The 17,920-nt window shown below is 35.6% G+C and overlaps 1 protein-coding gene across 9 annotated transcripts in view; it reads left to right on the top strand.

The window, feature by feature from the left end:
• The window catches only part of PPP3CB (protein phosphatase 3 catalytic subunit beta), a 47,311-nt gene that overhangs the window by 16,012 nt on the left and 13,379 nt on the right, over nucleotides 1–17,920 (top strand). For 8 of the 9 annotated variants that reach the window (XM_019625735.1, XM_019625722.1, XM_019625728.1 and 5 more), the window contains 7 exons: nucleotides 71–182; nucleotides 1,975–2,120; nucleotides 2,389–2,528; nucleotides 2,633–2,710; nucleotides 2,816–2,910; nucleotides 5,749–5,874; nucleotides 14,947–15,024. In XM_019625735.1, the coding sequence (XP_019481280.1) occupies nucleotides 71–182; nucleotides 1,975–2,120; nucleotides 2,389–2,528; nucleotides 2,633–2,710; nucleotides 2,816–2,910; nucleotides 5,749–5,874; nucleotides 14,947–15,024 (775 nt within the window). The remainder of the gene's footprint in view (nucleotides 1–70; nucleotides 183–1,974; nucleotides 2,121–2,388; nucleotides 2,529–2,632; nucleotides 2,711–2,815; nucleotides 2,911–5,748; nucleotides 5,875–14,946; nucleotides 15,025–17,920) is intronic. The other variant, XM_019625691.1, reaches the window with a different exon arrangement.

The raw sequence follows: 17,920 nt of genomic DNA, 5'->3' as shown, positions 1-17,920 counted from the left end.
ATATATATATATATATATATATATATATATATATATATGATAAACTCACTGGAAACATTTTCTTTTGCAGTGTGTCTTATATTTATGGGTCCTGAAGATTCTGTACCCAAGCACATTGTTTCTTCTGAGAGGCAATCATGAATGCAGACACCTTACTGAATATTTTACCTTCAAGCAGGAATGTGAGTACTGCCATGAAAAATATTTTCACTTCCTCAGTATTCTTTTAGAGTGACATGGATAGTAAGAGTTTGAAGACTTTACAGTGTAACATGTAAGGACAGATTTTGTGTTCAAACATACAAAGCTTTGAGAAGATTATCAAGGACTGTCTAGTGTTTGATAGCATTTTATTCAGACAGATGTACTTAAGAACAGTTTTGGGTTTTGTAGTTACTTGTACATAGTAATGTTAAAGTTATTTTTTCTAACAGGAAGAATAAAAACCAGAAGAAAAAAATTGTCACATTGGAGATATTTGTCCCCCAATATTGAGGCATTCCCATAAGGTTCTTAACAAATTATTCACCTTGTCATCATTGCAGAATGTTTCATACACGCTATTAATGAATTGAAATTCTTAATCTACAGTGTGTACCCTGTTTCTCTCAAATTATTATAGCAATGGTAATCTAACATCTATAAGCAACTACATGATATAGAGCAATGTTTGGCCTTTTTTCACACCTCATAGCTGTGTGCTTGTTAAGTTAATTATTTAGTCTTGGGGTTAAGTTCTAAAAATAAATAATTTCAGAATTGTTGAGACTCAAAGCATGATCCAGTTACCCTCACTTTGGCAGCACATACACTAAAACATGATCCAATAAAGATCATACCAGTAGACACTTCCAGTAAAAGGAGAAAAACACAGTGATGGGTAATGGCAGAGGTGGCAGATTCACATAACTTCAAGGATCAGGTGGGTAACCTAAATGAATATAAGATGAGACCTGGAAAGTGCATGCTTGACCTAAAAGTAATCAAATAAAAATTTTTAATAAGCCACAGTGCTATAAAACAGGTCTGTTAGTAGACTATCAGTTTAGAACCTCTCGTTGCTGGATATAGATTTTTCTCATATTTGAATGTTACAATATTAAAGAGGAAAATAGGAACTAAGCTTTTTTTTCCCTTATATAATTAACAAATCACCCACCAAAATCCCACCAAAAACGAAATATCCAGGATTTTAATAGTTTAAAGGAGTAAATGAATATGTATGATAGATAGCTCCTTAAAAGTAAATGACTGTTTGATTTAGTGGAGTTTGCCTTTCTTGGGTTATATTGGCTTCCAGTTTCAGTGCCCATTTTAAGCATTTGTGGAGACTAGAGGAACCCCTCTGCTCCTCCAATATATGAATAAGATCTTTTCTTTTCTTTAATTGGATGGTCCATGAGTTTTGTGATAATACAGGAGTCTTGTCTATAGCAACAAAGTAGTCACTGACTCTTAGAATAAAATAAAGTATTTAAACTATTATATTTTAGTTTTAAGTATAGTTCTAATTTTGCCTTACTTGACCTATAATGGTGAAGGGTTGAGCTCTTTTTAGAGATTTGACTTACTTATTTTTAATATTTTATTACTATCTGCTACATACCCAAAATAAAGTTAGAGCAAATATTTCGTCTTCATTTGTTGATTCTTATAGAGCAAGGTTCTTGCCTTTAAAAAAAAATTATATACAGTAAAATTCACTCTTCATGGTGTTTAATTCTGAGATTTGACAAATGTATAGAGCTGCCCACCACCACAGTCATGATACAGAAAAGTTTTATCACCCCATAAATTTCCTCCTGCTGCCTTTTTATAGTCACCCCTTTACCCACTCTCAGCCCCTGGTTACCACTTGGCTGTTTTCCATGTCTATAGTTTTCTTGCCTTTGTATTTATATATATATATGTGTGTAATTTTCAAAATGATTACCTAGTAATATAATTTTCAATTTAATTTTTTTCTTTTTCAAGGTAAAATTAAATATTCAGAAAGAGTCTATGAAGCTTGTATGGAAGCTTTTGATAGCCTGCCTCTTGCTGCACTTTTAAACCAACAGTTTCTTTGTGTCCATGGTGGACTTTCACCAGAAATACACACACTGGATGATATTAGGAGAGTGAGTATATACTATAGTTCCAAGGTTGTTTCCTATTTATAATACTTTGTTGGGTGGAGAATAGAAGCCTCAAACTTCCCTTCACTGCCAAGGTTAGATAATGGTAAAAATTAATATACTGATATTTTAAGGAAATATCTTCTAACCATTCAGAACAATGTAGTATAGACTGTAGTCAAAGTTAGTATCACTTTCCTGTGTCCAGTCTATTCTCACTTTTTGACAAATTATTTCTGTTCTTTGTTTCTTTCTTTTCTTTATTTCACAGTTAGATAGATTCAAAGAGCCTCCTGCATTTGGACCAATGTGTGACTTGCTATGGTCCGATCCTTCCGAAGATTTTGGAAACGAAAAATCACAGGAACATTTTAGTCACAATACAGTTCGAGGATGTTCTTATTTTTATAAGTAAGGAAAAATATCCAAGATTAATCACATTTTAGTCGTTAAAATAGCATATGCTTCATATAGAAAACCATTATTTTACTTAATTTACTCTTTTCCCCCCACAGCTATCCAGCAGTGTGTGAATTTTTGCAAAACAATAATTTGTTATCGATTATTAGAGCTCATGAAGCTCAAGATGCAGGGTAAGAATTCTGTTCCCCTGACCCAAATTAACACCTTATGTACAAATCAAACTTAGTAACAATGATTGATGCTTTACGATGCATATTAAGCTATTTGTTTTGCAGCTATAGAATGTACAGAAAAAGTCAAACTACAGGGTTCCCTTCATTAATAACAATTTTTTCGGCACCTAATTACTTAGATGTCTACAATAATAAAGGTAAGATGTTGTTGATAAAAAAATTGTTAAACAACTTAGCATTTTAATTGACTTATTTTTTGAAAATATAATAGAAAAGGGGCATTGTTTGAATCTATAACTATTCAAATCTCATTATAAGAAAGTATAAGATATAAGGGAGGGGAGAGAACAAGAAATAAAAATCCAAAATGTGAAACTTAAGTAATATGTAACCATTCCATAACTTGTCACTCACAAAAGCTGTCTTGTAAAAGAATGCTGAGTTAAGTACATCAAACAAAACCAAACACTATTTTCTCAAACTCCCCTTTCTTAAATCTTTCCCCTTATAATCAAGAGAATGTTTTCTTGTGTCCATAAAGCTACTACTGCTGCTTTGACCATTTTGTGTATTTTGCACTGTATAGCTGTTCAGTTTATCATGTTTCTTGTTTTATGTCCACTAATCTAGGTTCTCTTTCCTTTTCTGATTCCTTACTTTTACCTCAACAGTCTTACCACTGCCCCATCAAGATTTGTAGTTGAGCCTTCTTTGATTAATTCGCTCTGACCTCCTTTCAGGAACACAGTCTTCCCTTTTCTTTCTTTTTACTGCTCTTTCTTCCTTTTTTTCTTATATCTTTTTTTCTTTACCCTCTGTTCCAGTGGTTTCCATTCCCCCTCCTTCCCTCCAAATTTGATCTATATATTATAGTAATTGGTTTTCATTTAACTTTGAACATAATTTATTGACAGATAATACCAAAGGATCTTAATCTAGTTAAGTGTGTGCCAAGAACATTGAAGATGACCTTGCATATGTTTATGTAGTTCACATTTTCAGAAAAGGAAATTAAGTCAGCTCCTATTCTGTCTTGACGTGTCTGGAATTCAGTTGACTATGCCATAGTTTCAAGGGTCAGACTGGAGTGGATGTGCCAGGTTGAAAGAACAGACTTTTAAAAGTACGTTTAGAGAGATAATGAGGTCATTGCTAAATATGGGTTGTGGTGTGAGTTCAAAAGAGGAACAGAATAAGAGTTCTTTGGATGATTGGAGGTGATGGTTAAAAGATTAAAACATTTGCTGCAGGTCAAGCCGCAGCATGGTATATAATAACTTTGATACAGAATATGCTACAAGAACTTAATACTATGTTAATTACCAAAGCAACCACAATGTAGATGTTAACTGAGCTGCTAATCTTTAGAAGCTAGTACCAGTGCAGCTTCTAAGGATTATATCAGTGCTAAAATATTCTTTTAAGTTATATTTTGGTTTGTAAATTTTTAAACTTCTTTGAAGATACCTAATGAGGTGTGGCTTCATTTTTGAGGAGAAACATATCTAGGTTTTACCTGCATTCTCAAGAACAGAATCAAGTGTTGCATTTAACTTCTTACCATTGCGCTCATTCCTCATCCGTGATCTCCCGTCAGTATTGAAGGAGCTCGTGTTCAGTGTGCTCAGTTGATTACTTCCTTACTGATGTTCCTTTGTCAGTTTAGCTCCGGAGGTTAAGGGATCAGTTTTCTTAGTATTCAGACAAGAAAATCAAATCATTGAATCTGTCTTGTCAAAATCAAATGTCTCTTGGTAATTCTGAGTCTGTACATAGTGTTAATCATTTGTGTGCTTATGTGGTATGAGTATGTTTGTAATGTTTCATTCTATATGTCAGCCAATTTTCTAGATGCTCTCTCTCTCTCTTTTTTTTTTTAAGCTGAAATTTTGATATCAGCCTTTATTTTCTGAGGCTAACTTTAAAATAATTTTATTTCACGGGAATTTCATAAGAGAAACAAACATATTACTTGTCACTCTATATTAGCCAGACTCTCAAATCTTGGAATTTAACAGCTGCATTTCAGTGCTTTACGTTAAAATGAAAAAAGAAAAAAAAAAAGTAACCACATAATTATTATAATATTTGCAAAGCATTTTATAGTTTTGTGTAGTTTCATGGGAAATACACTTTCTGATCTTAAAACAAACTTCTGAAGTAGGCAGGGTGGACATATTAGTCTTATTTTATAAATGAGAAACAGATTAGCTAAGTAATTTACCAAGCATTGCACAGCTCAACCCTGCTGTAGCTTAGATTAGACTCTAGCCCATCTAACTCAGTGTTCTATAAACTAATATAACCAGTGACTGAAACTTATGTCAGCTATTTTAAGATATTATTTAAATCAACATATTGAAATAGTAGAAAGATACCTGAAACTGAGATAAGTATGTTGCCTTTGGATATTTGATTATATTTTCTCTTTTGGTATTTTAATGGATTTTTTTAAATGAAGTAAAATATTTATTTGTAGTAGTTTCACTTGATTTTCCACATTTAATGAAATAAATACATTCATACATTTTTAAATAAAATGTTCCACATTGTTTTTTTTCTTTTTGTTTGTTTGTTTTGTTTTGTTTTGTTCTTCCTTATTACCATTTAGCTATTCTTTTTAGATTGCCTGCAACAAAAAAAGACCATCTTAAATTCCTCCAACTTGTATGAACTTTTAAACCTAGAAAATTGTTCAGTGCCATTCTGTGTTTCCTCTAAAAACTGAGTTTTCACAATTTTGGGTTTAGTAAAAGTGCATATTTATCATTGGATTATAAAGTAAAACAAACATTTCGAGAAAGACTCTGGAAGTTTCATTGGTAATAACAAGTAAAGCTATGACTGTGCTCTACATAACAGTTTGTTAAAAAGCAAAAAGTGTGTTATTATGAAAAATTAGTTCCTACCTCCCTTTACTAGCCATAATTCTACTCACCACTTGATTCCCCACCCTGTTAAAAAGATATTTTATTGCTTTTATGTATTTTAGACATTGTTACATTGTTACATTGACATTTAAACTTATCTTGCAGCTGCTGTATTAAAGTATGAAAATAATGTGATGAATATTCGACAATTTAACTGTTCTCCACATCCTTACTGGTTGCCCAATTTTATGGATGTCTTCACATGGTCTTTACCATTTGTTGGAGAAAAAGGTATGATTTTTATTTTAAAAAAAAACACTATTGTTTTATTACTGTTAGATATACTCTGCTTTCCTATCACAGGCACATACTTGCTAAAGGAAGCTGAAGTCTAGTTTCACTGTGGTTACAGGCCTGCTTGTGTCAGTGGGTGTGGATATGAGAGCCTCCAAGATATTTTAGTTAGCTGTTTACAGCCCCCATATGAATGTGTCTGGGGGACTGGGAGAAGACTTATAAATAGCCCCATGTTGTCTTCAGCTGTTGAGTTTTCTTTTCTTCTTTAGCTTAAATCTTTTACAAAGGTATGGAGGGATAGCTTTGCTTTGTAATGGATACTTTTGTATGCTTTAACACCAATTTGGGGGATGTCACAGCATTTCGTGGGAGGATTTAATAGGCCTTATTTGGGGCAATGCTCGTCATTTCATAGCAGTTCTGTACTCTGAGAAAAATGATAAAAAGAAATTCAGGTTCTAATCTAATATTTCTTCTCCTATATAGAAAATATGTATACAATTTTAATGGTAATGCTTTTCTAATAATTTAGAGGGATACCGATTAGTATATACTTAAGAGGCTTTTAAAGAGAAAATAAATGGTATTTAAGAAGTTTTGTTTCTATATTTTATTCTAGTTCTGTAGAATTCTTAGGATTTCCTTATTTTATCACATTCTTCTTTTCCATTTAGTGTTAACTTTTCTACAAGGCAGTCAATGCCTTAGTTTCTATATATGGAAATAAGAGTATGAGAGTACAGACATGATTGCAAAACATTTTGTTCTGTATCCCTCTCTATTTTTTCTCACCTCTTCCAAACAGAAATGTTTCTTTCTGTTTGAGATATGTTACTTCTGCCAAGGCAGTTTTTGGTTCTAAAATTCAGAGTTAATACTTAAACTGTGCATGGTAAACAGATTTTTTTTAGATTGCCTTCAGTCTATCAGTTACTCAGTAGGTCAACATTAAGTTACTATGGAGATAGAATTACCTACTTTAGCATTTGAGAAGGGGGCCAGTAAAGGGCTTAGGTGCAAGGGATGCATTACACTTATAACCTTCTATCTTTGGTATATGAGAAATAGTTCAATCATAGCATCATCCGGCTAAAGGGAATTTAAGAATTCATCATGCTTATTCTCCTACCTCCAGGCTAGACTGCAATTCAACTATCTTAATGTAATATGAGTGGAACCAGGGGGTGGAGAGAGCAGGGAGGATGAGGTAGGAGGAAAATGGACATTTCATAGATTCTGATTTGATTCTTGGTTTCTTCCACAATAAGAAAATATTTAATTACATATAATTTAAATGTTTATGCTATGAGTGTTTAAACAAGGAAAGAAATAGAGATAATAGTTTTTGTCAACTAATGCACCTATGAAAAACCCGGACAGCACAGAATTTTAGAAGCTCATGGTGAACTTAACAGTCATATAGTCTAACTCCTTTTGAAAGATGAGAAAGTTTAATCTACTTTCTGTGGATCTCTCATAAGTAAAGATGGAGAACAGTAGATTTCTATCAGCATTCCTACATTTGAAGTCTGCTACTAAGTGATCTGTTCTTCTTTTGCCACTCTGAATCATTTATTATGAGGACGTATTCAAACCTTTTGACCATTTTTGTTGTTTTTCTATGGATCTTCTCTAAATTATTCATGTTTTTCTAAAAATGTGAAGGTCAGATTTGGACATTATATGCAAATAGAATCCTAACAAATGTTGAGCAGTCAGAAAATTTTCTCAAACTCGTCACATGTTTTCCCATTTTAATACATGTTAGCTGTTTTAGATAGTCTGACTACTTTTATTTTTTAATTTTTTTATACTTTGTTTTTCTTTTTAACTTTAATGGGGGACAGTGTGTTTTCCCCATGACCCGTCAGCTCCAATTCAAGTTGTTGCCCTTCAGTCTTAGTTGTGAAGGGCACAGCTCAGCTCCAAGTCCAGTCGCTGTTTTCAATTTAATTGTGGGGGCACAACCCACCATCCCATGTGGGAGTCGAATCGGCAACCCTGTTGCTCAAAGCTCGCGCTCTCACCAACTGAGCCACCCGGTCACCCGGTCTGACTACTTCTTGATTCTAATGAAAATTTTCATTTGGTATGAAAAGCAGTAAATGATATCTCATTTATTTCACTCAAAAAAGCCATTTTGACTCTGATCTAATTCCTGGGAAGCAACTAACCTAAGCCAGAGCCTTCCTGAGAGGGTGGTTTAATTTTAAAGTTAGCAGAAAGCAGGGGTGGCCAGTTAGCTCAGTTGGTTAGAGCGCAGTGCTCATAACAACAAGGTTGCTGGTTTGATCCCCTACATGGGCCACTGAGATGTGCCCTCCACAATTAGATTGAAACAACTACTTGACTTGGATCTGATGGGTCCTGGAAAAACACAGTTTCCCAAATTAAAAAAATATATATATAAGAAGAAAGCAGTGTTTTTTAACCTTTTGGGGGCTTTTTATTTCATTAAAAAAAGAAACACTTACATTGGAAAATTGCCAACATATATAAAGGTAAAGTGAATACTATGATGAATTCTTGTGTACCAGTTACTAGCTTCGACAATTATCAAATCATGGCCAATATTATGTCATTTATATCCCCATCCACTGTTCCTCATCCCACACCTCAATTGTTTTGAATTGAATCTCAGCTAATTTTTTTTGTATCTATAAATGTTTTAGAATGAATTTCTAAAAGTAAGGACTCTCTTTTTAAAATTCAAGTGACTACACAAAAACATTAATTTCTTAATACTAAACCCTTGTGAGAATCTGATGAAAGTTACAAGCTTTTGCTCCAGAAAACTTTATGTACAAATATATTTACATTTGTACATACACATAACTTTTTCAGGATGTTCATAGGTCTGAATTCAATTGGTTACCTCCCTTCAGGTTTATTGGCCCCAATTTAAGAACCTCTGTTCTAGAGGGTCCAATATGATGTAATCTTCATAGAAGGTCATACATGTAAGATTTATTCATTTACTAGATTTCTTTTGAAAGTGTTTTATTCAAGCTACTTAGGATATAAAAATACAAGTAAGATAAGGGTCTTCGCAGATTAATAGGGGACTTAAGCTACATAAATAATGATAAAATGTAATATGGTAAACACGCTAAGACAAGCATAGTTTTATAGGAATTAAGAGGAGAAAGGAGATGATATCTATCAGAGGATTAAAGTAGCATTTCAACTGGGGCTTGAAGAATTGTGGAATTGTGCTGGTAAATGTGGGCACTAGAATGCTAGGTAAGAGAACTTCCCAAGCATGAGTCTGAAAGCAAGAAAGCGTAGGGTCACTGATAAATGTTGAGGGGCTCAATTTGATCAGCGAGTAAATATATAAAGGACAGTAGTGAAAAATGAATGAAAAGTTAAGTCAAGGCAACATCATAAGGATCTTGATCACCACACAGAGAATTTGGAATTTTGATAAATGGTGGGAAGCAACTGAAACAATATGACCACGATGATCATTTAGAACTATTACTCTAGTGAAAAAGACTGGAAGGAAGGCTAGAGGTTGGGAGACCTGTTATAAAGCTCCGTCAGAAGTCAAATGGAAACATAATGAAACTCTGGTAGCATTAGGAATGGAGGGCAGGAGAGAACCACAAGAACTATGGAAAGAGAATCAGTGAGATTTAACAAGATGGAATGTTTAAGGGGAGGGAAGGGTTGAAGATAACTTAGATGTTTTGAGTCTGGTAAAGATAATGACATTAACACCCTTTGATGAAAACCCCTGTTATTCTAGCAACCCCTCCCTCTGGTTATAGCTGCTTTTCATCTTCATTGGAATCGTTAGGCCTCTGACCGTGTCATTTTCTTATTCGATCCCTCCTTGCCTCTCTTCCTTCTTAACATACACTCAAACTCCTTTCTCTCTTGTTTTCCTTCCTCGTTTGTCCTATAACTCAGCTTCAGTTAAGCCCACCCACTCATTTCTTTCATTCTTGCAACCAGGGTATAGAGCATTGCCAGAGATATTTATACAGACTGATGAATTGTACCACCCCTTTTTTTTTTTTAAGATTTTATTGGGGAATTGGGGGAGAGGAACAGCTTTGGGGAATCAGGGAAGGGGAACAGACAAGTTCCTGTCCTCTAGTTGTGGAGGACGCCACTTCACTGGCCCATGTTGGTATTGTGATCATTGCGCTCTTCCTGGCTGAGGCGGTCAGTTGCCGGACATTGGCAGTGTACCACCCGTTGATTTCTAGCATTAGCTGGTCTCTCGATAGTACACAAACATCCTTTATGTCATGAGTCCTCTTCCTCGCCCATTTCCTTTATAATATAGTCTAAATTTTTATACTTTTTTCTCAAACACTTCGTTTTTCCAGCCACTTCCCTCACTCTCAGAGAAAACACATATCATTAGTGGGAGCTTTCTCTACTTACTGTTCCCTTGCTCTATAAGCTGCACTCATCTTGAGTTCTTGTCTTGGCGTCCCTAGAGTCTATTACCCTTCTGCTTTTTCAGAAAACTTGCTTCATCCGTTAGGGCCTCTATATCAAACTTTCTCTACTAAGCACTTTTATAAATTGTTCAAGTCTGTTTGATTGTTAAATAAAAAATAAATAACATTTCTCCTTACCTGTTATCCTTGTTTGGCTACTATCGTGATATTACTCTCTTGCCTTTCCTTCACAGCTAAGCTTCTGGACGAAAAGGACCGTATACTTACAAGCTACTATTTAGTTTCCATGAATGGCTTTTGTAGTTTTCAAGATAATCCTTAATCTGTCACACAATGTTTTTGGACCTTCCCTACCTTCTCTTGAGCCTCATTTCTTGCCTTGGTCTTTCATCTTCTTTATGTTCCAGCCGTAACACAGCACAGCCAATTTCCTAAATGTGCTCTGCTCTTTAAGTTTCATGCCTTCATACTTTTTATTTTTTCATAACAGCTTTATTGAGATATCATTGACATACCGTACAATTAACCTATTTAAATTGTACAGTTCAATGGTTTTTAGTATATTCACACAGTTGTGCAGCTATCACCACCGTCAATTTTGAAACATTTTCATAATCCTTCCAAAGAAACCCTGTGCACTCACTCCCCACATCATCCCACCTCTCCTTGCCAGCTCTATCTAGGCAACCACTCATCTACTTTTTGTCTCCATAGATTTGCCTATTCAGGACATTTCATTTAAATGGAACCATACAATATGTGGTCTTTTATGACTGGCTTTTTTTCATAATGTGTTCGTGGTTCATCCATGTTGTAGCATGAATCAGTATTTCATTCCTTTTCGTGACCAAGTTACATTCTATTGTATGGACATACCACCTTTTGTTTATCCATTCATCAGCTTGTGGATATTTGGTCCTTTCCACTTTTTGACTATTATAAATAATGCTGCAATGAACATTTGCATTCAAGTTTTTGTGTGGATATATGTTTTCATTTTTCTTAGGTATGGAACTGGGAGTAGAATTGCTCGGTCATATGGTAACTCTGTGTCTAACCTTTTGAGGAGCAGCCAAACTGTTTTCCAAAGCAGCTGTAGCATTTTACGTTCCCACCACCAGTGTATACTGGTTCCAATTTTTTCATATCCTTGCCAACTCTTTTTATGTATCTTTTTTTATTACAGCCATCATATTGGATATGAATTGTCTGTCATTGTATTTTCCTAATGAATAATGATGTTGAGTATATTTTCGTGTGCTTATTGACCATTTGCATATCTTCTTTGAAAAAATGTTTATTTAAATTTTTTTTTTTTTTTAAGATTTTATTGGGGAATTGGGGAAGGGGAACAGCAAAGATGTTGTCCTTTAATCTTAGTTGTGGAGGGCACAGCTAGCTCAGCTACAAGGCCAGTCACCATCTGGCCACCCGTCAGCAGCTCGTGGCCGTTCAGCTCAACGTGCCGTGTTCAGTCTTAGTTGCGGGTGGGTATAGCCCACCATCCCATTCAGGAGTCGAACCGGCAATCTTGTTGTTAGGAGCACGTGCTCTCACCAGCTGAGCCATCCTGCCACTTGTTGGCAGCTCAGCTTGAGCGCAGCTCACTGGCCCATGTGGGAATCGAACTGGCAACCCTGTTGCTCAGAGCTCATGCTCTTAACCAACTGAGCCATTTGGCCAGCCCTATTTAAATTCTTTATTCATTTTTAAATGGGCTATTTGTTTTTATATTATTGAATTGTAAGAGTTCTTCATATATTCTAGATGCAAGGCCCTTATCAGATATATGATTTACAAACATTTTTTCCTGTTTGGTGGGTTTTCTTTTTACTTTCTTGATGGTGTCCTTTGAAACACAAGAATTTTTAGTTTTGTTGAAGTTCTATTGATTTTTTTTCTTTTGTTGCTCATGCTTCTGGTGTCATGTTTAAGAAACCATTGCCTAGTCCAAGCTCATGAAGATTTACCTCTATATTTTATTCTAAGAGTTTTATAGTTTTAGCTCTTACATTTAGGTCTTTGATCCACTTTCAGTTAATTTTTATATATGGTGGGAAGAAGGAGTGGTCCAACTTCATTCTTTTGCATGTGGATATCAAATTTCCCTGCACCATTTGTTGAAAAGGCTGTTCTTACCCCACTGAATCGATTTGGCATCCCCGTTGAAAATCAGTTCACCTTAAATGTGAGGTTTTATTTATGTGCCCTCAATTCTATTCCATTCATCTATATGACTACTTCATATGCTTTCTAACTTTTGTTTAGAATGCCTTATCTGCCCATTCCACCCGGCAAACTCCTACTTCATGATTCCTCTACTGAAAGCCTTTCTTTCCCCAGCAGGTCTTACGCATACCTCTGCATAATTACAGCATAGTGTTCATCACTCTGGTGTGTGTGTGTGTGTGTGTGTGTGTGTGTGTGTGTGTGTGTGTGTGTCCCCTGCAGTAGTTAGTAAGGTTTTGGAGAGTAGGGACTGGACCTTTTATATCTGAATCCCAGAGCTTTAGTGCAGTGCCTGGCATGCACTATGCTATTAATATGTTTATAGGAGGAATAATAGGGGCAGTATTGAATTTTGTATTGAATGTGTTCATTTCTAAATGTTAGAACATCCAGGGGCTAATATTGATTAGGCATTTTTATTTATTAATTGAAATTTTCATATATCTTTCTTTTTTATTTACTCATTTGTCAGATATTTACTGGATGTCCTGTGCCAGGCACTGTGCTAGACTCTGGGGATACAGTGGCAAACAAAACAACACCCTGCACTGATGAAGCTTTCAGTCTAGTAGGAAAAACAGACAGTATACAAGTAGTTTAAGATAGTTGCCAATCAAAACAGCAAGGAGGGCCGGCCGAGTGGCGCGATGGTTAAGAACTCCCTTGGGATGCCAGAGGGCCCCGGTTCGGATCCCACATATGAGGGCCAGTGACACTGCCCTCCACAGCTAAGATGCTGAACAACAGCTCAACCTGGAGCTGGGTTGCCATGAGTCACCGGTGACAGCGTAGGCTGCAGATCCTGTGGCAGTGGGTTGCCATGGGCTACCGTGTGTAGCCAGCAGCCAGCGTGAGCGGCCAGCAGCCGCAGTGAGTGGACATCCAGAAGCCGGCGACTGATCTGCCTCACCAGGGAAGAGCGCAATGACAGTGCCAACTTGGGCCAGTGAAGCAACATCCTCCACAACTAGATTGAAGAACAAAAATGACAGCAACTTGTCTGTTCCCCTTCCCCTAATTCCCCAGCACTGTTCCCATCCCCCCCAATTCCCCAATAAAAATCTTTAAAAACAACAACAAAAAAAAAAAAAACAGCAAGGAAATCCAGACTCTGAAAGAGAGGTCAAGATTGGTGATAGAGAATTTGGAATCATCTTCCAAAAGGTGATACTTTAAACTATATAGTATTGGATGGAATCACCAAGAGAACTGAGCATATAGAAAGAACAGGACAGCAGAGAGAATCTTCAGAATATCCAAGTTTGGGGGAAAATGGTCTAGAAGGTAGGTAAAACCATGAGTAGAATCCTGATAACCAAGGGAAAAGAAGGGAAAAATATATAGAATGGTAAAGGTGGAATAAGTCTAACAAAGACCCATGGTTTCAGATTGTTAGATAGTCATTAACAGTCTTAACTAAGTTTCAGAGTTACTGGAGCCAGTTTTGTGTGTGTTTTTTTCTTAAAGATTTTATTGAGGAATTGAGGGAGGGGAACAGCGTTGGGGAATCGGGGAAGGGGAACAGACAAGTTGCTGTCCTTTTCTTCTTCAGTCTAGTTGTGGAGGACGTTGCTTCACTGGCCCATGTTGGTATTGTGATCATTGCGCTCTTCCCCCCGGGGAGGCAGTCGCTCGCCGGCCATTGGACGGCAGCTCACGGAAGCTCACACCCGCTGCCGGCCAGCCCCACTGCAGCCTACGCTGTAGCCGGCAACTCACGGCAGCCCAGTTCCAGGTGGAGCTGTTGTTCACCATCTTAGCTGTAGAGGGCGCAGTGTCACTGAACCTCATGTGGGATCCGAACCAGGGCCCTGTTGCTCAGACCTGGCATCCCAAGCCAACTCCTAACCAACGCGCCACTCGGCCGGCCCTGGAGCCAGTTTTTTAAAAATTTGAGTCCTGGAAATTTTTTGCAACAGTGGAACTGTGCCATGATTTTTTTCTTACCCCTTAATGCTGTATCCATAAATGAAGAATTTAAATGTATATATTTAGATTTTTTTTAAATCTCTGTTCTTTCCTCTGTAGGGATTCATTTTTTTTTCTGAGAAACCTGAAATCTTATTCCATAAAGAATCTTTCTCAGACTTGTTATCCATTGAATTTCTTTCATTTTGAAAGCCTTTATATCTTTGAATTCCATCATTCTTGCTATCAGAATGTGTTAGTCTTCTTGGGTTAAAAATCATTTGAACTGCTTTTGCTCTCTTACAGTGTTTATTAATACCCCCCACATAATAAATGGGGGGTGGGCTTTTTGAATCACTGTATTTTTAAAAAAATACAAAACGATTAAAGTGTATGAATTTGGAAAAAAAATCATTTGAACACTTATATGAATAGTTACTGTGTGTACATATAGATAGTTAAATATGGGCAGCTAACGTGTAACTTTTTTTGTGTTTTGTTTTTGGAATAGTGACAGAAATGTTGGTAAATGTGCTGAGTATTTGCTCTGATGATGAACTGATGACTGAAGGTGAAGACCAGTTTGATGGTATGATTATTCATTTTACTATTTTTTTATTGTAAAATGTTTTTTTTTAACTACCTAACTTCAGTACACACTCCTTTGCAAAATATAGTCATTGCTCTCAAATGACTATGCTCTTTGATAAGTGACAAGTCACTTTTTCAGATATTACTTATTATAAGATTTTTCAATAATTTTAGTGATTTTATTTTTCTGTTTGTATGGAGAAGATGAATTTTTGGGAAAGGGGAAATTTGGAAAAAAGAACAGAAGGAAGGGAAAATTGAAGTTATAAAAGGATGTGGTTCTTCATGAATATGGACACTGCTTAGAGAAGAAAGGATAAAAATGCTTTTTGTTTCATTGGGACAATATTAGTGCATCAAAACCATACCTGAACCCCCGATGTTGTTACTTCTTCATTCCAAAAACTAAAGTAGGCTGTCCCAACTTATGAGTGGTTGTGTTCTAAGTAACCACTTGTTAGTTTAACTTGAGATTCAGAAAGCATTTTTTCCATGGAAACAAGGTTATATGTGGTGGTTAGTTCTTAACGTCAGCCAACTAGCCTATGTACTTAATGTGCATTTATAGTGTAAATTAATACCTTAGAAACAAAATGCTTTTTATTTTTCTGTTTTGAAATTTTTATTTAAAGCTTTTTAATTTCAATATTTATTTAAATTTAAGTAACTGAATAAATAAGAACGTAAACAACTTGTAAGCTGAAAACTCTTTCCATACACCCCTCACATCTTTGTTGTAGCAATACTTTCCATAGTTATAATCAGTATACAGATGTTTCCATGTATTAAACATGGTTTACATATTGATAAAATTTAATAGCTACATTTTTCTAAGTATATTAATATACAAGAATTTTCATAGCTAATCTCATATTGACATTTGGGTGTTTAAATTATCCTCATTATGAGTAACATGCAATAAACATTTGAATGATAGTTTTTGTTTTCCTACTTGGAATAAATTTCTTGAAGAGAATTACAAAGAATGTAAGTTTTAGCTTCATTATTTTAGCTATGAACCGCCAGGTAGATTACTTTGCAGAAGAATTGGATCAGAAGTACTTCCAGCAACGAATCCATAGACCTATTTCTCCACAGGCCCACCTCATTGGGTTTTGGTCATTTTTACTTATTTTGCTTGGTGGCTATATAGTAGTAAATTACAGTTGGTTTAATTTACATTTCCTTGATTTCAGTGATGCTAAGGAAAAAAATTGTCTACTTTCCCAACTGTGTAAGCTATCCATTTCAATTCACCAGTTATCAAGTAAAATCTGAGTAAAAACTAGTTAGATATTTCTCTGCTTACAAACAGGTTTGATTCTCAAACGCTGTTGTAAGCCCATTTGTTGAAAATACAAAGTGACTGTGTGCAAGTGTCTGCTGTTGTCATCTGTTGGTGGCAGGCAGAGATGTGCTTTTAGTCTGTCTTGTAGTTTTGTCAACTGAAATGAATTATTTATATCAGTTGTTTTTTGGTTATATAATAGCCTTTAATGAATAATATTTGTTTCTCCTTATTTTGATTCTGTCTCCTTTTCATGTTTGTGTAGAAGCATTTAGTTTTAACATATTTCATCATATCTGTCTCTTCCATAAAAATTTCAAATAGTTTTAATTAAATATTTATTTTTCTCTGTTCTGCTACCACCTTTGTAAGACTAGGTCTGGGTTCAGATTCTAGTTCCTTATAATCACTGTGTGGCCTCAGGCAAGTTACTTAACCTTTCTTTTTTTTTAAAGATTTTTATGGGGAATTGGGGGGATGGGAACAGCACTGGGGAATTGGGGGAAGGGGAACAGACAAGTTGCTGTCATTTTGTTCTTCAGTCTAGTTGTGGAGGACGTTGCTTCACTGGCCCAAGTTGGCACCATCATTGCGCTCTCCCGGGCGAGGCAGATCAGTCGCCGGCGTCTGGACGGCCGCTCACAGTGGCTGCTGGCCATTCACGCTGGCTGCTGGCTACATACAGTAGCCCATGGCAACCCACTGCCACAGGGGCTGCAGCCTATGCCATCGCCGGCGACTCACGGCAGCCCAGCTACAGGTTGAGCTGTTGTTCAGCATCTTAGCTGTGGAGGGCAGTGTCACTGGCCTTCATATGTGGGATCCGAACTGACGCCCTTTGGCGTCCTAAGCCAGTTCCCAACCATCGCGACACTCGGCCGGCCCCTTAACCTTTCTGAGCCTACGTTTTTTCATCTTCAAAATAAGGGTAATAGTACCTACTTCATAATGTTTATAGGTATTGATACAATGACGGAAATAATTTTTGGCACATAGCCCACTAATATTTTCAGATAAATTTTTCTGTTAATTTGTCAAAGTCTGTGAAATATCAAGTAGGAGTTTTAATTGGTGTTTCATTTAATCTATATCTAAATCTTAGAAGTTTTTAAGAAAATAATATTTAGTTTTCTAATTGAGATCAAGGTCTCTCGCTCTATATAATTAGTTCATTTACTATATTACTCCATTTAATATATTTACTGTATGATTATTACATTTAAAATTATAGTTTTTCTTTGAAAAAATCTCTTATTACCAAATTAAATTAATACTTTAATATTTTATATTCTTATTACTAACTGGTATCTCTCTTAACATATTTTCTAACTGCATATAAAGTAATTATATATTTGTGGGTTTGTCTAATGTTCAACAACTTGGATAAGAGAAAAATTATTTCCTATGGTAATTTTTATTTTGTTTTCCTTAACTTAAAGATGTGTCATTTGCATAAGGCTGATATTATTTATTTTCTATATCATTACCTTTTATTTCTTTATATTCTTTAAAAGTTTGTATCAATATTGCTAATGATGTGTTAAATATGAGTGGTGATAGGTAGTGCTTTAGTCCTCTTCCTATAATAAAAAGAAACAAGTTTCCT

The sequence above is a fragment of the Hipposideros armiger genome, unplaced genomic scaffold (assembly GCF_001890085.2).
Source record: "Hipposideros armiger isolate ML-2016 unplaced genomic scaffold, ASM189008v1 scaffold_15, whole genome shotgun sequence".
NCBI classification, from domain to species: Eukaryota; Metazoa; Chordata; class Mammalia; order Chiroptera; family Hipposideridae; genus Hipposideros; species Hipposideros armiger.
Note: the sequence above shows the minus strand (reverse complement) of the source record. Positions and strands in the feature narration are given on the sequence as shown.